This window comes from Typopeltis vanoorti, chromosome 12 (assembly GCF_054136105.1).
Source record: "Typopeltis vanoorti isolate ZY-2024b chromosome 12, IOZ_Tvanoo_1.0, whole genome shotgun sequence".
Classification (NCBI taxonomy): domain Eukaryota; kingdom Metazoa; phylum Arthropoda; class Arachnida; order Uropygi; family Thelyphonidae; genus Typopeltis; species Typopeltis vanoorti.
In genome coordinates this window covers 34236513-34258136 of record NC_143560.1, presented here as the reverse complement: position 1 = coordinate 34258136, position 21624 = coordinate 34236513, and the positions used below count along the sequence as shown (strand labels likewise).

The 21624-nt window shown below is 35.0% G+C and overlaps 1 protein-coding gene across 1 annotated transcript in view; it reads right to left on the bottom strand.

The window, feature by feature from the left end:
- LOC150100680 (phospholipid-transporting ATPase VD) overlaps nt 1-21624 on the bottom strand; it is a 292342-nt gene that overhangs the window by 105467 nt on the left and 165251 nt on the right. The window contains exons 8-10 of the mRNA XM_090401109.1: nt 14259-14523; nt 4729-4778; nt 1090-1278 (exon numbers count right to left, since the gene is read on the bottom strand). Coding sequence (XP_090257235.1) covers nt 1090-1278; nt 4729-4778; nt 14259-14523 — 504 coding nt within the window. The remainder of the gene's footprint in view (nt 1-1089; nt 1279-4728; nt 4779-14258; nt 14524-21624) is intronic.

Below are 21624 nucleotides of genomic sequence, written 5' to 3'. Positions count from 1 at the left end.
GACAAGCAGGTTATTGTTCCTCTGTATCGAGCCTTGATAAGACCCCATCTAGACTACTGTGCCCAGATTTGGTCACCTAGGTTTGTTCTTGATGGGGAGGAGGTCGAGAGGATCCAGAGGCGAGTGACCAAGATGATAGCAGGTCTGTGGAATGAACCTTATGAGAACAGGTTGAGGATTTGTGGGTTGCAAAAATTGGTTGATAGGCGGAGGAGGGGAGATATGATTGAGACATTCAAATTACTGAAGTGTTTCTATAAAATTAATTCAGAAGATATTTTTGAGAACAGGGCTGGTTGTGGGAGGACTAGGGGACATCCATGGAAACTGGGCAAAAGTGTGGTTAGTAAAGGTGTTAGAGCTGGGTTCTTTACTTTTAGAGTAGTGAATGAGTGGAATGCGCTCCCTGAGTCTGTGGTGGATGCTGTGACAGTGAATGAGTTTAAGGCGAGGTATGATAGATACTGTATGAATGTTGAATAGTTGTGATGAATATGATTTGGGCCTCCCTCGATGAGACTAATGACTACCGGAGTTGCCCGTAATAATAGTAATAGTAATTAACTAAAATGAGTAATAAATTTGATATGAAATTTGCTTTTCATATGAAAGAAGGAAAAAAAACCCTACAAAAATAGTGAAGAAGATAGAAAATTTGCAAGATGGATTAAAAAATGAAACAGTTGATAACAGATTGGAGACCATATACATGAGTTACAAGGAAAAATCAGGGACATGAGCAGATGACATGACATCAATGACAGAATCATATTAAAAATGAAGATAACAGAAAGGAACTCAATATTACTAGTATTCAAAAATGTGAACAGAAGCTAATCTAAGGTGGTAATGGTTACTTAAACAGAATGGGAATGGAAAGCAAAAGTTGTTTGATGACAGGAAGACAGAAATGTAAGAGTGACAATACTGAAGGTCTAAGAAATAAGATTGATTTAGAAGTAAACTGTTTGATAGTAAGCTATCAATAATGTAAACTTAACTATAGAGTATTATCATAACATACTATAACATTCCCGGAGGACAGATGGGAAATGATGATTTAAATTATTATATATGATAATATTTTACCTGGTCTTTATGGGGATGCTTGGAGACAACAACAGTATTACAAACAGCTAACAACAAAAAGAAGTCCTGTATCCTTTTACTATCTGGATTGAGACACACTTCAGATGGAGCAGCACTCATATGGAGTTGAATCTCCATTTTTGAGAGTTCTTCTTGGAGATTTGGATTTAAAAGGAAGGTAGTATCATCCTAATAAAATAAATCCATGGTAAGTTTACGTCATGAATGCACAAAGGTGACTAAATGCATTAAGCAAAACAAATCCATGGAGATAAAATATGGTAATAAATATTTATAAATATCATTTTCATTATATTATCTAATGATTTTATACCTTATTCCTGTTAAGTTTACTAAATTTCAATATGCTTGGAAAAATTTCAACAAAGCAAGCAAACATAGTGAGAAAAGAATGGCAAGACCATTCTGAGATCACAGATTTCCATGTAATATTATGAAAAAACTACTACATAGTAAGGGATAACTCTATGCACTGTTAGCATAAAATGCAATCAGATTAAGGTAATGAACACTGTGTATGCCATGTCTGAAAGCTGCATGTTGTATAAGAGATTTGTTCACTTTCCAGAATGAAAAACAAGGATTTTACTTATGCTGATATCCCTACTACTTCTGACTGAGACAAGTTAACTTTGGCTTGTAAAAAGAAAAATTCCTAGAAAGTTAAATTGATCTTTAATGGATTTAATATTAGACTTCCACTATATTCCTTTTTCAGTGACAAAAAAAAAGATAGGCAGGAAGAAAAGAATGATAAAAATAATTATGAGCAATCATAAAGAAATAAATATGATAATCATTTTAATTCTATTTAAAGAAGTAAAATGATTTATGAAATACTAAGAAAATTCCAACTACTGACTGATAATGAATCTGCATCACATTATTCTAAATAAAGACAAATACACTCCTTAGTCTGAAGAAAGTTTTAGAAGGTAAGATCAGGCATGGTAATTAAGTAGCATTTGCTAAGCATACTCTTAACTTCCAACTCATTAATCTCATCTCTCCTGTTTTGCACTAAAAATATATTCCTGCATCAATTCTAAAAACAACTTCATTAACCCTTAAATCTCTATCATATTCTCTGTCTACACTTATGAAATTTTACAACCTGCCTTCTCTCTCGATCTCTGCTCAGTCAAAATTTCAGTCCTGAAAAAATTCTTAACTCAGGTGATCTGCTATATCAAGGTCTTATAAAACAGAATACTTCCTTATCTCTATGCACTGCATTTTTCTTAGCATCACCAATAAGCCTTTGTGTTGTCTTTTGCAACATGTCTCCTGATTTATTTCTACTTTCTATGTGTCACCATTCCTTCCCAGATTGTATTGATGGAAACTCTACAAAATCATCTTTTAGTTGGTATATACTACCACTCCAGAAATACTACATTAACCCTATAGTTTGCTAACTTTGTTCAAACCATCCTTCCGCAACTGAACTATTGTGCCTCATTCGATTACTTTGGGATATGTGCAATATCTGAAAACTGGATAGCAAATCTGATTCCGTTACAATACAGATCTCTGAAAATGGTACTCTTCTCTAATGTGATCATTAGGAATATTTGAATCAATATCTACCAATACGTGTGAAGAGGCTTAAGTGCTGTGAGGACATCATGTTGGAGGCTTAATGGATTTTTTAACAACACTCAAAAAGAATTAAAATAGACTTTAATACTTCCTATATTTCGTCCTAGTCACTAGGACATCTACGGGGATTATAAAAAAATTAATGTAACATATGCACAAATAACAAACAATACTAAGCCCAACCACGTGGGTGACACTAAAGTCCTATCTAGGTAGAGCGCCCTCTAAGGGCAGTCGTAGGTGGCCTGGAATGTAAGGTGGGAACTCTGGTCATGAGTGTTTCCCAAATCTTCGGAAGCTTAATGCACCCATATTTATTGAGATTTGGTTGGTTTTTGAGAGCTGCTCTCAAACAGCAGCAGCTCTCAAAAACCAACCAAATCTCAATAAATATGGGTGCATTAAGCTTCCGAAGATTTGGGAAACACTCATCACCAGAGTTCCCACCTTACATTCCAGGCCACCTACGACTGCCCTTAGAGGGCGCTCTACCTAGATAGGACTTTAGTGTCACCCACGTGGTTGGGCTTAGTATTGTTTGTTATTTGTGCATATGTTACATTAATTTTTTTGTAATCCCCGTAGATGTCCTAGTGACTAGGACGAAATATAGGAAGTATTAAAGTCTATTTTAATTCTTTTTGAGTGTTGTTAAAAAATCCATTAAGCCTCCAACATAATATCTACCAATGGAATATACAGAACACAATATTTTCTTTGTCATACATATTACATAGAGTACAATCAACATATTTAATGCCCACGTTCTTCAATAGTCCTAGGTCACTTAGCTATTTAGATTACACCAATGTAACCAAGGCTAAAATGTACGATTCTTTTGCTGATATGTTATGCAAGATAAAGAACATACTACGATTCCTTGGGGGGGGGAGGGGGGGAAGCACTATATTACTACTTCAATACGAGATTTGCCAGGTTCGAATCCTACTACAGGCATGGATGTTTGTGAATTTCATTTCTTGGCGTGAGACCACCGTCCCACTTATTGTGGACCTGAAGTGGCTTGAAAAATTTTCATGTTTGGTCTCTAGAGCAGGGTTTCTGGACTATAAAAAAAGAATTAAAAAATTACAGAAAAATATATGAAACTCATAAAAATTAGGAAAAAAATCCTTAGTCCACCCATGGTACAAATATACTATAGGTTTACTAACGACCTTTCATGGATGGGACCACAAAAAAAAAGCTAACTTAGGTTACCCTGAAAGAACGGAGACTCAGATCTTCAGTTCAATAGTGAAGAGCACCTCATTAAGTTGTAGTAGATACCACCAGGTGGTATCTACTACAACTGTGGTCTTCATTTCTCTTGATTCAGTTATATTTAACTATGTGATGTCTGCATGCAGCATATCCAGGTATTTAAGTATTGCTCTTTGAAAAACTTCAATTTTACCAAAAAAACACATTGGAAGAGTAAAGTATTTTAATTATTATATCTAACATGTCTTATATCAATGTAATATATCGATAATCACTGTATGAGTTGGCACACAAAAAACTTGAGATAACTAAATGGTATAAAGAACATAATGTGATAGTTATTACATTACTGAATATAATAACAGGATAAATGGATATCCACAATTTACCCTATCCTAGAGAATAAACAGATCAGTGGACGAGAGAATTACAAAAAAAGAAAAAAAAAAGAATGTTATTGATGGAGTTAAGACGAGAGCTAATAAAATCAGTCTTGACAAATAGATATATTTTGAGAAAACTGTAGAAAACAAAAACTAGTCATGTCATGAAATATTGAGTTGGATTATCATACAGTATTTGAACACATTAAAAACGTATACACAATCATGGTGATAACTTTATTATGTTAATAATATAACAAAATAACTTTCATTCAACATGTTGGGGAAGACTCATTTCTTTGGCTAATAACTGTTTCCATAATAACTGCTAAAGAGATGCCTTTTTCAAAATAACTTGAAGTTAAAAAAATTCCTTTACTGAAATTTAGCTTTAAATGTCTTACTATACCTTATTAAATGTCACCTCCTCTTTATCATCATCTTTTGTGCGTAGAGTTCCTGAAATAAAAATAAGTTTCTGTCATATAATTTAATTATTTCATATTTGTTCTTTATTACAGCAGTTAAAAAAAAAACTACTGAATGTTCAAATGTTTTAAATTTTTTTTTTCTAAAAATAATTTTTCTTATTTCAAAAACCATCGACAAATAGGTGTATGCCACCTGTTAAATCCTTTCCAATATCATTAATGTAAAGATTGAATAACAATGGGCTAAGGACTGATCTCTTAGGTACACTACTGGTCAGTTTACAGACTTGCATTGCCCATATGTCAATCTGATATGTTATTCAGCTATCTTCTTATCCAAACTGGTAGTTTATAATCCAGCCCCATGTCCTCCAACTTATGCAACAGCTTTTCATGCAGAATCTTGTCAAAAGCTTTAGCAAAGTCCAAAAGTATTATGTTATATTTGTCTCCCTTGTCTAACTCAATGGTAACATTATCATAAAATGTGAGGATGTTGCTCAAACATGCTTCTCTCTAATCACATTTTTTCCCAATCCACTCATCATCCATCTAATAATTTATTTTAGTCTAGATATTTCCAAAGTTAATGTCCTAAATGGACATGCAGATTAAATATATATGAAAAATATAAGCTTCATATCCATGGCATCTCAATAGTATCCTAATGCAATGGACACTTCAAATCCATGTAATTATTGGTGTGTAAACATGTCAAGGTCAGTTTAGTGGTTAATTCACACTCAACTCAGTTATCCTTATTAGTTTCTGAAATGGCACGATTTCATTGGGGACAAGCCTCCTAGTTCAGTTTCACTAGCATTCTCTTTTGTTGCTGTTCTATTGTTCTCATGAAGTTTTAGTGTTTTATGCTATGACTTTAATATTACAGTATTTCAATATATTTCCTGATATTCTGTTGCATTAAATACATGAAAATCAGTAGTAATATTACTATAAAAAAAAAATAATTATTCTAAGAATGTCGCATATTAAACATATAAATATCACTAATTTCACAGAAGCATTAAATTATACGAAAAATAAGGGTGCAAAAAAAAATTAAATAATAATAATAATATAAAGAAAATTATCATTTTTTTTCCAACAAAAGGAGATTTGTACTAATCTTTCTTCTATATCATACTACGGTTAACACTGTTAGTCTTCAAGGAGATTTTTAGCAATATTTTAGTACTCAATATGATTGTGAAAATATATCACACAGTTCACTCATTATAACAAACTCATAGGAACCACAGAAATAGTTATAGGGAACTTTCTTTAGAATAGCACTATGCGGCTTCAGTTTAGACTTTTTGGTTGGTTGGTTGGTTGGTTATAGTGAGGCAATTTGTTATAATAAATAGTGTTTGTGATAATGAAAACTGATTATTAAGTGCTAAAAGTTTCAATCATATAAACAGTTTATTTTGATGGTTTTTGAAATGAGAAAAATAATTTTTTTTTGAGGCTGGATTATAAACTACCAGTTTGGATAAGAAGATAGCTGAATAACATATCAGATTGGCATATGGGTAATGCAAGTCTGCAAGATGATCAGTAGTGTACCCCGAGAGATCAGTCCTTAGTCCATTGTTATTCAATCTTTACATTGATGATATTGGAAAGGATTTAACAGGTGGCATATACCTATTTGCCGATGATGCAAAGATAGGCATGGTAATCAGGAATGCAAATGCTAAACAGCACCTGCAGAATGATTTCAATAAGCTGGAACTGTGGCCATGCGAAAATGGCTATCAGTTCAATGTTAGTAAATGTAAACTTATGAACTCTGGTGTAAAGAGATATCCAATGGTATATGATATTGCTAAGATTATACTAGAAGAAACTGACCATGCTTAGGGATCTTGGAGTTTTAGTAGATAGGAAGTTTAAGTTCAGAGGACATATTGCAAAGATTACGAATACAACCAGGAGGATAATTGGAATACTGAAATGAACATTGACATGTTGTTTGTTTCAGTATTCCAAAGAAAAAGGAAGTGTCATTTGGCCTGTTTACAACACTGATACTACCTCATCTGGACTATTGTGCACAAATCTGGTCTCCTGGTTTCCAAGGTGATGTAGATACAGTGGAAAGGGCACAAAGGAGTGTGTTAAAGATGATACCAGAGCCATGGAATGTAGATTATGAAGGGAGATTGAGAATTTGAGCAGGTTCTAGCAAATTGGAGAAAGAGGGATAATATGACATAGACCTACAAACTTCTGAAAGAATCATAAAGGATACAAGTAGATGGAATTTTTAATTTTATGGAGGGTGGGAGAGAATGAGTGCATTTCTTGAGTGCATTTATTGAGTCCCTTTTCTTGAGTCCCTTTCTTGAGTGCATTTATTCTTAACTTCTATAGAAGTTAAGAATAAATGCACTCAAGAAAGGGACAACAGCTACTCTTTTCTCTAATAAAGTAGTGTGTGACTGGCATAGCTTGCCTTTGGAGATGATGAGTGCAGATGGTGTGAATGAATTCAAGAGAAGGCATATCATATGGCCTCCCTCATTCTCTGGAGGTCTCCTGTAATAATAACAAAAATATTTTGCAATATGATGGATGGAAGAAAAACGTATAATAGAAAAAAACAAAACAAAACTTAGGTGCAAACATTTGAATCTGTGGCTGTGTGGGGGGGAGGGGGGAGAAAATTACGCAAACAAACAAACAAAAAAAGCCTTTTATGTGTCTTATCCCTTTATAAGTTTTCAAAGTAAAATCCTGATCTTGACAACCTCTATTTTGCTGGATTCAGGTCAAATAGAGGTCAAGATCAATTTTCAGCACATCCCGAGAAATTGTGGGAAAATAACAAGGATCTATACTTAATTTTGTAAATCTGGAAAATACATATGACAAAGTGCCTAGAGAAAAGCTTTTCAAAATGCTACAATTACCTGATATAACAGAACAAAAAATAATCGATATTTAAATTAGAGATGCAGAAATTATATTCTTGGTTTAATCCTTTATCCAAATGGAAGCAAACGATGTTTGCATGTTAAGTATTTTCATGACTGGGCTACTTGTATGTAGAGGCTAATGACTTCATATCAATTGCCTTAGCATCCCATACATAATGCAGTGCATTATGGGAAAGACCACTACCCAGATCAGTTTTGACCTTTATTGAGATATATTAAAGTGTGGAGGATCCCTCCAAAAACTCAATGATCTACAGGATCACTCTAAATTTCACTAAATGATCACTACTAAACTAACTGCTCCTGACCTGAATCACTCTAGGACAGGAAACTCAGTGGTGGTTCCATCTAGCGACAGGCAAAAACCTACCATCGACTAGAATCACTCTACTCCTCAGGAAATCAGCAAATCCAATGATGGGCATTAGTAAATATCATCAGTGGGAGCCAGAGCCAGAGCCAGAAGAGATAGTAAGGTAAAAGTAATGCAGAAGTCATATGTTATCTATATACAAGTAGTTGAAAGGTCAGGTCAAAAAATACTCTGGATTAGAGATAGATGTTGAAAGTTTTTTTCACTTGGTTATGCTGTAAATTAAAGATACCAAGAAACTACATTCTTAGTTTAATCCTTTATCCAAGTGGAAGCAAACAATGCAGCCTTTATATACAAATAGCCCAGTCATGAAGATACTTCAATATACAAACATTGTTTGCTTACACTTGGATAAAGGATTAAACCATGAATAATTTCTTGGCATCTTTAATTTACAGTATAACCAAGTGAAAAAACTTTTAATAGTCTATCTCTAATCCAGAGTATTTTCGACCTGACCTTTTGACTACTGGTATATAGATGACATCAATTTATTGATGTCATCATCTATATACCTGTAAATCAGTAAAGCTATCTATATACTTGTAAATCAGCAGTTAGAATTGAAAGAAATACAGAAAGATGGTTTGGTGTAAAATGAGAGTAAGGCAAGGGCACACACACTATCTCCACTCTTATTCATCTATATGGATTGCCTTATGGAAGAAAGCAGCATTAAACTTCATTTATCAAACTTGGCTATATACATTATCCACTACTGCATCAACAAAAGAACATTTAGGATTCATTGAAGAGAGTAAAGAGCATAGACAGTGAAAAATAGTATATTAATTAAGCACATCAAAGAATCTAAATGACCAGAAGTTGTTTGATGCAATATGGAATATAAGGGATTCTAAGTAGAGACATACATGAATGTATAAATTATTCTTACTGAAGACAGATTGAATGCACTAATCTCCTGGAATAGATGTTCGTATTTGAAACAGCTTTTATGATGAATTTGAAGGTTCATAGCACTGTGTGACTAGTACTGGTTGAGTGTCAATCTAAGCCTATTTGTAGAAATAAGTTTGCATCAGATTTCTTCAAGTCAGACTGTATTGGTAGAGGTCAAACATGACCTCTATCAATATCTTAGTATGACCAAAGTAAGAAAGACTGATGGTGCAAAAAATCTGGTGAACATTTGGGTGACACAGGTAATGATGTCTGTCTTTGATAAGACAAAGTTTTAAGAAAATATGACAATAGTTTTTGTGAATATAATGTGTGTATTCCAGTGTATTCACAAGATTGTCATCATCATCATCATCAAGTGCAATCTTAAATATTCATATTTTCAAAATGAAGAACATTGAAAAGATGAAAACGTGTAATATACATGGCAAGCCAGTAATATGACTATGCCATCAGACTTTAGAGAGAGAGATTATTTTCTCACACTTAATTTTAGCCAAAGTTGGAATTACACAAGTATCATCATCATCATCCTCCTCATCATCATCATCCTCAAATTCCTGCCATGTACCCTCAAGGGGTGTACAGGATATGACAGTACTACATGAAAAATTTACATCATTACTAACTTCCTGTGTAGCTCAGTGGATGTGGCGTTTGCACACCACCGCGCTTGGCCGCACGAAGGAAGTCTTGGTTTCGAGTCTAGTCGGCGACTAGAGGAAATTTTTCTAAGCCTTTTTTCGACCGGTTCCCGAGTTAGTCGATCTCTGGCACGGGCAAGCAGGTTTTTCCTCCTGGAAACTCGGGTTTTTCGTCCTGTAAACTCAAGAAAATCGACCGTAGAACCCACATTATTTCAGACATTAAATATATTGTGTAGGGTTAGGCACCACGAGATGGCGGCACATTTCAGCCGTCTCTCTTCACTGCGTACCGTTTAATTAGTGATAGCCTTGGGCCATCTGTCTCTGATTGGGTACCAGTGGAGATTGAACTGCCCACTCAGTCTCCAAAAGTTAGATAGGGCTAAATGGCCTCGCCTACTCCCGTATATACGGGAATAAAAAGGCGTTAGCTGATGATTTTTTTTTACTAACTTCCTATCTACAATTTTCCTCCAAATCAGTCTGTTACTTGTCAAGACTCCAACATTATCACATCTTATATTTCTATCGTCTAACGCACTTTGTACCGTATCAATCCACCTATATCTTGGTCTTCCTCTGGGTCGTTTTCCTGCCAACCTGGCAGAGAACACTTGTTTTACTAATCTTTCCTCTCCCATTCTATTTAAGTGACCATACCACCTGAGATTAGCTCTGCTAACACATTCCTGGATGCTGACAATGTCAAGTTCTTTCCTAATATCCTCATTTTTAATATGATATTGCCATTGATGCCATCATGAACAGATGGCATCAATGATATTGCCATTGATGCCATCTGTTCATGCCTCTAATCTTTCTCAGGACTCTCATATCTGCGGTCTCTAGTCTTTGGTCAAATGTGTTACTTCTGACCCAGCTCTCAGATCCATAAGTTAAAACTGGTTTGAACACTGTCTTGTATACAGCTAATTTAGTGTTCCGACTAATTTCTCTCTTATTCCATATGAATTTATTCAATTGACTTCCCACCATACCAGCTTTGCTGATTCTGTTGTCTATTTCTATATTTAATTTACCATCTTCAGTAAAAATCGTGCCTAAGTAACTGAAATGTTTTACTTGTTCCACAGGTTCTCCATTCACAACACAGTTGACATTTTCAATGATTCTGCCTATTTTCATTGTCTTTGTCTTTTTATCGCTGACCTTCATACCATATCTATTACAACAGCTATTCAATTTAGTCAGAGAATCTTGCAGACTTGTAGCGGATTTATTTAGAAGTATAACATCATCCGCATAAAGCAAAGAGCTGACATTAACATCTCCAATTTTGATATCAGGTTTAATACCACTTTCCTTCATAATGTGATCCATATAGATAATGAATAACAGAGGGGATAGTGTACATCCTTGTCTCACACCAGATTTAACATTAAACCATCTTCCTGTACTTCCTTCAATTCTAACTGCTGACTTACAACTCAAATAAAGACTAAGTATTGCTTGATATAATGCCCCATTGACACCATATAACTGCAGCGTATTGAATAGCTTCTCTCTTGGCACCTTGTCATATGCCTTTTCCAAATCGACAAAACTTAAATACAGATCTTTGTTATATTCCCATGCTTTCTCAACTATTTGTCGTAAAGTGAAGATCTGATCCTGACAGCCTCTATTTGGCCTGAATCCAGCTTGTTCTTCACCAAGCTTTTCTCCCACAATTCTTCTCAACCGTTTCTCAAGTATACTTGCATAGATCTTGCCAGGAACACTCAGTAGGGAAATACCTCTGTAATTCTCACATTCAGTTTTATTTCCCTTTTTATATATGGGTACTATGAGAGCTCTACTCCAATCATCGGGAATTCGTCCCTCAGTCCAGGCTTTCTGAACTATGCAGTAGAGCCACTGTAAGACTTTTATACCACCATACTTCAGCATTTCTGGTCGAATATCATCTACTCCTGCTGCTTTTCCACATTTCAAGCCTTTGATGGCTTTTTCTACTTCAAGTATGGATATGTATTCCTGACTGCATGCCTGGTCAGTGTTTTTATCACTGTGCTGTCATCACTGCTTGTTTCATTTAGCAGTTTTTCAAAGTAATTACTCCATACTTCAAGGATATCTTTTTCTCCTGTTTTCATGTCACCTTTATCATCTCTAACTCCTTTTACAGCACTCTTTCCTCCATTCCTAAGTTTCTTCCACAACATCCAGAATATTTTGCCACATTCTTGATATTTATTTTCTGTATTCTTGCCAAAGTCCTCCCATGACTTTTGTTTAGCTAGTTTTACACACTGTTTAGCTTTCTTACATTTGTCTCTGTATTCTGTAAGAGCAAAAGCTGACTTATTTGCCAGGAACTTTTGATATGCTTCCTTCTTTTCCTTCACTGCCTCTTTAACTTCCTGTGTCCACCAGGGAGTTCTGACTTTTTTATCCTTGCACACAACCTCACCACATGCCTCTCTGGCAGAATCAATCAATGTTTTCTTCAGAGTTTGCCACTGAATCTCCAAGGTTTGATTCCTGTTCTCAAACTCTTTCATTTTCTTTTCAATAATCTTTCTGTATTTTAGTCTACAGTTCACATCTGAGAGCTGCTCAACTTTTATTCGCTTTAAAACTTTCTTACATGTTATTCTTTTCAATATGAAATTCAATTTTATCCTGCTCAAGACTAAACAGTGATCGCTTCCAATTTCAAATCCTCTGTACACTCTGGTGTCCTGCACCAAGGAGAAAACATCACTATCAACAATAACATAGTCAATGAGACTTTTCTTATTCCTAGCCTCTTCTCTTCATGTGAATTTATGCACATTTTTATGTTGGAACATAGTGTTAGTAATAACCAGTCCATGTCCTGAGCAGAAATCCAACAGATATTTGCCATTATTATTATCTATCCCAATGGCTTTAACAGGCCTTTAAGGCCCACAACCTTCCAAGCATGCTTGGATTTCGTAACCGAAATACGAGAATAGAATGGTCACTCCTATGCCTCAAGGTATTCTTGGCTGTATCGCTGTGTGTTCAAGGGGCCGGTTTGCCTGCTTGCGGGATGAAAAACACCAGATAAACTGGCGGGAAAAACCCTACTGCCCGCGCCCAAGACCAGCTAACTTGGCTATGGCTGAGGAAGATCCTTCAGCTCCTCACGTCTCCGACGGGAATCGAACCTAGGACACTCCTTCCCCAGGCATATGGTTGCGAAGCGCAAAGCCACTAGGCTAACCGCGCGGACCCATTATTATTAGCTTTGCTCTTTTCTCCAAATTTTCCCAAAATATTTTTATATGTCTCACAATCATTTCCTACTCTGCTATTTAGATCCCCAACAAGGACCAACTTTTCCTTTTTCATTGTGTCAGTTGCTTTTTCTAAAGCGTCAAAAAATTCCTCCACTTCTACCTTAGTAGAACCTTCTGTGGGACCATAGGCACAAATAAGTCTCACTGTCCAGTTCCCCATTCTCATATTTGCCCACATTACTCTACTTGAGACTGACTGCCATTCAAGAAGATTAGCCTTGTATTTTGTGTTGAATATTATGGCTACTCCTTTTCCTTGATTGTCATTGCCTGAATATAACATTTTGTATTTATTGCTCAGAAAGATCTCGCCAGTTTTTGTCTTTTTTGTTTCAGTCACCCCTATTATGTCGATCTGGTACTTATCTAATTCCTCAGCTAGCTCCATTTCTTTGCCATTCAGGCTTCTTACGTTGATAGTACCGATCTTTAACTCTGGTGATGTTGAGTTGGGGTTTGTTTTCAGATTTGTTCCAGTAGCTGACTTTTTGCTGATCACCCTGTTTCCCTGGCGAAAACAACGGGGGCCTTGTTTAACCGGGCGACGCCCCAGCCGGCATGAAATTTTGTCATGTTGTACCATCATTTTTTATTTTGGTTTAACCAATAAGAATACAATTTGGTCGGCTAAATCCCAAATTGCCAGCCCATCCTCGTTCGTTCAGTATCAAAGTAGATACCCAACAGGGTGCCCCACGAGAAAGTGAGGATTGGACATTAGGTCAGAAGCCCTGGTCGGTTCTCCGCATTCCTTTAAAGGCTATGTGGAGGTCTCCTCTCAGTTATACAGCTTTGACCCTTAAGCACCCCATTACACAAGCAGCTAAGTGAAAATAAAAAAAAAAAAAAGAATAAAAAAGTTAAAGTTTTTTTGGAAAAAACAAGGCATGAAAAATTTCTGAATTCAGACATTTTTAATGTTCTAAAAAGCATATTCCTTCTGTTAAATGATGCAACATTGCACATATCTCATTAATCTGGACTAAGAGTTAGAACCAATTAGATCAGTGTTTTTATCACCATTAATTAAAAACTATTCATCTAAGCCACCAACAAACAGGCCTCCTCTACTTTTTTGGCAAATGTTCTTCTTAAATGAAATATTTATTTTACCCCAAATGTTATGGTGATATACATGAAATTACTACAAGATAGCAGAAATAACCTCCTGGAATTTAAATATATATATATATATATATATATATATATATTTATTTATTTATTTATTTATTTCATAATATTATATTAATTTCATGTATATTGATTCTAAAATATATATTAATTTCATAAATGTACCGATGATATTTCACGAGATGTCATTCTTACCTCCTGAAATGGCAGGATGATGGTGGTTGTAATCAAGTCCTCCAACTGTACAACGTCGAAAAATCATACAATTTTCAGTTAAAGTTCCTGTTTTATCTGAAAAAACATACTGTACTTGGCCTAGTTCTTCTGTAATATTAAGAGCTCTGCATTCCAATCTTTTATTGGACTGGGGATCATATAATTTGACATCTTCATGAATTAAGTATACCTGACCCAATTTAATTATTTCAATGGTAACATAGAGAGAAATAGGGATCATAACCTATAACAATAATACTTGATTAGCAATTTTATAAGCAAATATTAAAAACAAATAAAATTAATAAATTTCCTGCTTGTCTGAGAATTTTTATTCAGTGGATGAATGAGTTTAGATTTTGTTTTTGATTACAAATATATCAAGCCAACTAAGGCTCTTAATGGTAATCATTAATTTTGCGTAATAAATTTAGTTTAATCCTTTATCCAAGTATAAGCGAACAAAGTTTGTGCCTGAAGTATCTTCAGGACTTTTATTATAGTTTATATTATATTAAAATTTATTATAGTCTAACCAAGTGGGGAAAAAACTCCAACATCTTTCTCTTATCCAGAATAATTTAATAATAAGGTGAGACACCTTTTGGCAACTCGTATAGGTAAATATGACTTCTCCATTACTTCCACCTTAGTATCACCCACCTCTGGGTCTGGCTCCCACTGAAGAGACCTCAATAAAGAATTAAACTAAATTTATTATAGTCTAACCAAGTGGAAAAAACTTCCAACATTAATTTTGCGTGTGTGTGTCCAACAGCTGATGTGTCTGTTCTGCAGGTTAAAAAAGTTGATATGAAAATCATCAGTAAAAAAAATAAAAACGTGAAACCTGTAGAAGTATGGAAAACAACCACTCAGTAGAGAACCTTCAATACTTGTGGCTTTAGGTACAATTTTTAAGTGAAGATGGCAAATTAAATATTTTCTCAGACATCACAAATTCAAAGACTCATTGTGGTAGGTCTGTACTAACCATTATTTATATATTATCTATATTACTTCTTGAAATGATTCACTGACAAAGCTGACAACTGCCCCTGGTAACTCACTCTTCCCATTCACCACCTTCCAAGCAAAAAATATTTTCCATACCCTCCTACATTCCATTACAGATCCCTTCTTCTCTCCTTCTCCTGCCATGTATTAAAAAAAGTCTTCTGTATCAATCATATTCCTTCTTTCCTGTCCATCAACAACAAACCTTCAATATTCTTTATAAAGAACATTCTGAAAGCTTGTCACAATTTTTAGTCACTTGCTTTGGATCCTCTCCAAGGAATTAAGTCAATCAGATCTGTGCACAGTAGTTCAGATGTTATTAATGCCCTTATTAAGGCCTCATAAAGCAGAATAATGACAAGCATTCAGTATTTTCTTCTACATCCATGTGATTTGATGAGCTATCTTACCCTTCTCTGCAATACATACTCTAAATTTCAACTCCTTACCCACAATCACTCCAAAGCCTTTAATAAATTTAGTTTAATCCTTTATCCCAGTGAGAGCAAACAAAGTGTGCGCCTGAAAATATCTTCAGGACTGAATATAGTGTCGTACTATCTTACTTGGGTAAGTAGTGCAACACCAGGGCAACTCGTAGCAAAGGTGGAGCAAGCTACCAACACTCCTATCCCAGTATCTCCCATAATGCAAAACACATCTCCTTGTGGATATGTTATGCATTAAGGGATTGGCCACTACCCAGACTAGTTTCGACCTTTATTGAGGTCTCTTCAGTGGGAGCCAGGCCCAGAGTTGGAGATACCAGGCAGAAGCAGTAGCAAGGTCATCTTTACCTATAGGAGTTGCCAAAAGGTTTACCACCTTTTTTTATTAAATTACTCTGGATTTAGAGAAAGATGTTGAAAGTTTATTTTTCGCTAGGTTAGACTATAATAAATTTAGTTTAATCCTTTATCCGAGTGAGAGCAAACAAAGTTTGCGCCTGAAAATATCTTCAGGACTGAATATAGTGTTGTACTATCTTACCTGGGATTTTGTTTGCTCTCACTGGGATAAAGGATTAAACTAAATTATCCCGAAACGAACGTTTCGGGATAATTCAGTTGTTGTTTTTAATAAGTTGTTTGTACGATTTATTTATTTATACGAAATATTTCGCAAATATTTACTTAGAGGATTTTGAAACCAAGGATATCTCTTCCTTTATTTTAACACCTAAAGTTTTGGAAACGTTATGTGGATGATGTCTTCATTGTGAACTTCAAAATCGTACAAACAACTTATTAAAAACAACAACTGAATTATCCCAAAACGCTCGTTTATCTCTATGCTCTCTCCATCTGTTAATTCCTCGCATATATGGTGTTCCTAAAATCCATAAAGAGAACATGCCATTATGTCCAATTGTAGAAGGTATCAATTCTCCTACGTACAATCTTTCAAAATATCTTGCCAAATACCTAAAAAGTTTTTCAGGCAAGTCACCATCCTTTATCAAGAACACTACAGAATTTGTTATATACATCAAGGATATTACAGTTAATGAAGATGACATCATGGCTAGCTTGGACATAACTTCTTTGTTCACTAATGTCCCAACAGATGAAGTCCTAACATTACTCAAGGACAAGTTATCCAGAAAAATGTTAGCCTTGCTTACACATTGCATGAGGTCTGGTTACTTCAAATTTCAAGATACTATATACAAGCAAAATCATGGACTGGCTATGGGTAATCCTTTATCCCCTGTACTTGCAAATATTTACTTAGAGGATTTTGAAACCAAGGCTATCTCTTCCTTTATTTTAACACGATGTCTTCATTGTTTGGAGCCATGGACATGAATCCCTTATGGTTTTCCTCGAACATCTCAATAGCCGACATCAAAGTATTAAGTTTACTGCCGAGCTTGAAACGGATAATTCCTTGCCTTTTCTTGATGTCAAACTGACTCGCTCTTCTGGTAAACTCAAAATATCGATATATAGAAAGCCCACGCATACCAACAGATATCTGCACAGTCAGTCCCATCATTTCCCTCCTCATAAGCTTGGAATAATTTCCACATTGGGACATAGAGCCCGTTCTCTTCTTGATGACCCAAATGAACTTCTTACAGAAATAAACCATCCGAAAACTTCTTTCGAAGTTAATGGATATTCCAAGAAAATCATTGAAAAATTCCTTCTTAATCCTCCTAGACATCACTCAGAAGAAACAAATAGATTCAAAGACAATATATCTATTCCTTACATAAGTACTGTTTCACATAAATTAGCAAAAGTTCTAAGAAAATACAATATCAGAACATTATTCACTCCACTTCCAAAGATCCGTTTCTTAATTAGCCACCCAAAACCTTGTCATCATTAACTCAAATACCCTGGTGTATATAAAATATTGTGTGATTGTGATATTCCTTATTTTGGGCAGACAGACAAATCTGTCGAATTGCGTATGGAAGAACACATGAGGGACATTACTTACAAGAGACAGCGAGCGAGTGCATTATCAAGTCATATCCTTTTCTCGGCTAATCCTAATGATGAAAACCAAAGTCACAAAGTCTGCTGGGAAAAATCTACTAACATCTTCCGTTGCAGTGACGAACTAGAGAGAAAAATCATGGAATCTAGAGAAATCATCTTCAATCCTGTTCATCTAAATAACAACTTGAGCTACAACCTCCCAGATAGTCATTCAGCTGTAATCATGTACAGGTGTTCACGTGAGGCTGCAAGAACGCACTCTCCCAACAATGCAACAAACGAAAAAACAGCTTCAAATACAACTACAACGTTTTCATGCTAATTATGTATAGAGACTGTCTATGTTGTTCATAGTCTTTTAACCTTCAATGTTTAGTGTTTTTTCTTTCTTTTATAATGTCACCTGAAGAAGGCTGTTACAGGCCGAAACTAGTAGTGTTTTTATATTAAAACCTTTTTACTTAAATCTCGGTTCTAGTCATTCAATTTTTTCATAAAACTATGTATGTTAACCGAGTTAATGATCATTCTGTCATATACACACACACACATTTTAATAAAGAGATTTAATGACTAAAACCGAGGCCTTTAATGATATAAAACACCAGTAGTTTCGGCTTTTGACAGCCTTCTTCAGGTGTCTTCTAAAAATAGGAAACAGCAATAAAAACACTGAAGTTTAAAACTGAGAAGCACAGGAAAATTGCAGTGCATAATTGACATGAAAAAACGTTGTATTTACATTTAAGTTGTTCTTTCAAATGTGGCATTGTTTGTTGAGTGCGTGCTTGCAGACTCTCGTGAATGCCAGTACTGAACAACAGCAGAGCGGCTATCAGGGATGTTGTAGCTCAAATTGTTATTTAAATGTTCATGATTAAGGATGATTTCTCTGGACTTCACAATTTTTCTTTCAAACTCATCATGGCAACGAAAGATGTTTTCAGATCTATCCCAGCAGACTGAATGACCCTGGTGTTCATCATCAGGATTGTTCGAGAAAAGAACATAAATAAACAAGGCACTGGCATGTGTTCTTTTGTAAGAGATGCCTCTCTTGTGTACGTAATTCAATAGATTTATTTGTTTGACCAAAATAAGGGATATTACAATCACATCATATCTTATATATGCCAGGATATTTTAGATTATGATGATGAGGCTTTGGATGGCTTACTAGTGAGCGGATTTTTGAAAGTGTAGTGAATAAGGTCCTGATGTTGAACCTCTTAAGAATTTTAGTTAATTTTTTGGAAACTGAACTGATGTATGGGATGGAGATGTTACCCTTAAAGTTGGTTATTTCTTCAGTGCGGTGGCTAGGAGGATTTGGAAGAAATTTTTTAATGGTTTTATCAGAATATCCATTTTGTCTAAAGACACGTGAGAGGCAATTAATTTCTTCTTGAAGTTCATCTGGGTCATTCAGAAGAGAGCATGATCTATGTCCCAAGATAGAAATAGTTCCAAGTTTCTGTGGAGGAAAATGATGAGACTGACTGTGAAGATATCTATTAGTTTGCGTAGGTTTTCTATACATTGAGATTCTAAATTTTCCAGAGCAGCGTGAAAGTTTTATATCCAGGAATGGTAGGGAATTGTCATATTCAAGTTCGACTGTGAATTTTATATTAGGATGCTGATTATTGAGATGATTAAGAAAATCCATGAGAGAGTTGTGGCTGTGACTCCAAATAATAAAAATGTCATCTACATAGCGTTTCCAAAGTTTTGGTTTAATATATATATATATATTAAATATGTATGAACATATATATATATGAAATGGTGATTATTACTTTAAGTAATGCTGAGAAAACTTTATTTACATTTTCTTGGCATTAATAAAAGATATTTCATGATGTTATTACATAAAATTAAAAATCTAAATCAATAAAGCTATTTTTAACAGAAAGCAATGGATGGAATTACAACTAAAGCAACCGAGTCTCTACGAGGACAGTGCAATGTGTCTGTTAATTGAATGTAGTTTTTCTGGATTTCTCAGGATTAAAAACTTGAGTTTCCAAGAGGAAAGCTCCTGTCATCCCATATAAGGCTAACTTACCTTCATCTTAAAATATCTTATAAAAATTTTTACAAAGGTTTCTCTACATTGTATTACTTGAAAATTGTGCTGTACTATTTTATCACTCATAAAAGTGATTTTTTCTCAACCTTCCATTTATGCCTACTTCACACAAAAGCAAAGATGGCAACAACAAAACCGATTTACAATAGCAATTTTTGTTGCTATTGTAATGCATGCTAGTGGTGCAAAGAATTGACAAATTGTGCTAAAAAACTCCTAACTAACCTTGAGCAGCATTTTTCTGTTTCTTGTGCCTCACATCAGTGAAACAGTTCTTAAATCTTGGAAAATGCACCAAGAACCTGAAACAGTGCCTTGTCATATCTGATGACTCCCCCCCAATAAAACTGATGCAACACAAAGAAAGTTCGAAGCGATACATGATGACATCATCTCAATGATAACATGCCTGCTGCTGAAAATGCCAGCAGGCCTTGAGACATGACTGAGGCAGAAAACAAAAAAAACATGCCATCATCCTGAACTTCCACTAAGAAACAGACACGATACTAAATAACAATTCCTACAAGCTTGCTAAACATTGTAACTCTGATTCCAGAAAAAAAAATTGTTAGACATCACCACTTTAAGCCTACAAATATGAGGGATGAACGAACTAATTAGTAAAAGTGCTCAAACATCCCAGGCTTCAAGATCTTCAACCAGCACCTAAACACTAATTTTCAAACTAGTCTTCTATACCTACTGCTAAAAAGATAGTCACCTTTATGCTTCTTAAACACAATTTTGTTCCCCCCCCCCACACACACACACAAAAAAAAAAAAAAAGAAGACCTTAGACCCGATTTTAGAATACTGCTCTCACATTTAAGATTGTGCACTGCATATCTCTAAAAATTCTTAATACTACCCCAAAGAGGATAGTTCAGCTAACTGAAAATCCCTTTCTTGAGGCCTCTCTCAAACAGTTTCCACATTGAGCCTTTTCTCTAGATAATTCCACAAGCACTGTTCAACAAAACTAGCAGCCGTCACTTCCCATTTCTGCTAAACCTACAATAACAAACAACTCCCCCCAAACACATTTGCAGTTTATTGGCTAACCAACTGAATTTGCTACTCTCACATTTGATCCCATCCAAAATTGGTTATTTGGAACAACCTTATTCATGAAGTATTCCCCAAAGACTCCAATCTCCTGCATTTCAAAAAAAGAATATCAACGATTCCTTCTTTCTTTACCCCTGCCTATGTGACATCAATTTTTTTTTTTTTAATCTCTGATCTGCACACGAAAGGTCACAAGACCTATAGCAAATTAGTGTAGTGCTTCTACCTCTCTTTTGCCTACAAAAGAGGAATAGAAGAAAGGAGGAATTTATTCACATGTTGATTGAACAGCTGAGGGTTGTAATCTTTGGGGAAGGTAGAGTGAGGGGAGGACGCTGTTCCAAAGGACAGTAGGAGACAGTGAAGTGGGTTCGGCAAGTTTCAAGATGGACTAAAAGGGTGTTGGTTAGCAGTTGGAATGCAGAAAGGTAACTGGAAAAAATGATATTCAGACAAAAGACCTTTGATAAAATATATATATGTATATACAGCAATCCCTCGATTAATACGGCTCCAATTAGTGCGTCAGTTTTTTTCTATACCCAAATTCGATTAATGAGCCTTATATATACTTCTTAAAAATATATGTTATAGATTTTAAAAATTTTCCATCTATACGTTTTTCATGGCTAACTATTTTAAAAAATCACTCACCAGGATGAAATAATTTAGTTACCAATTTAAAACATTTTACAGAGTTATTTTTTAA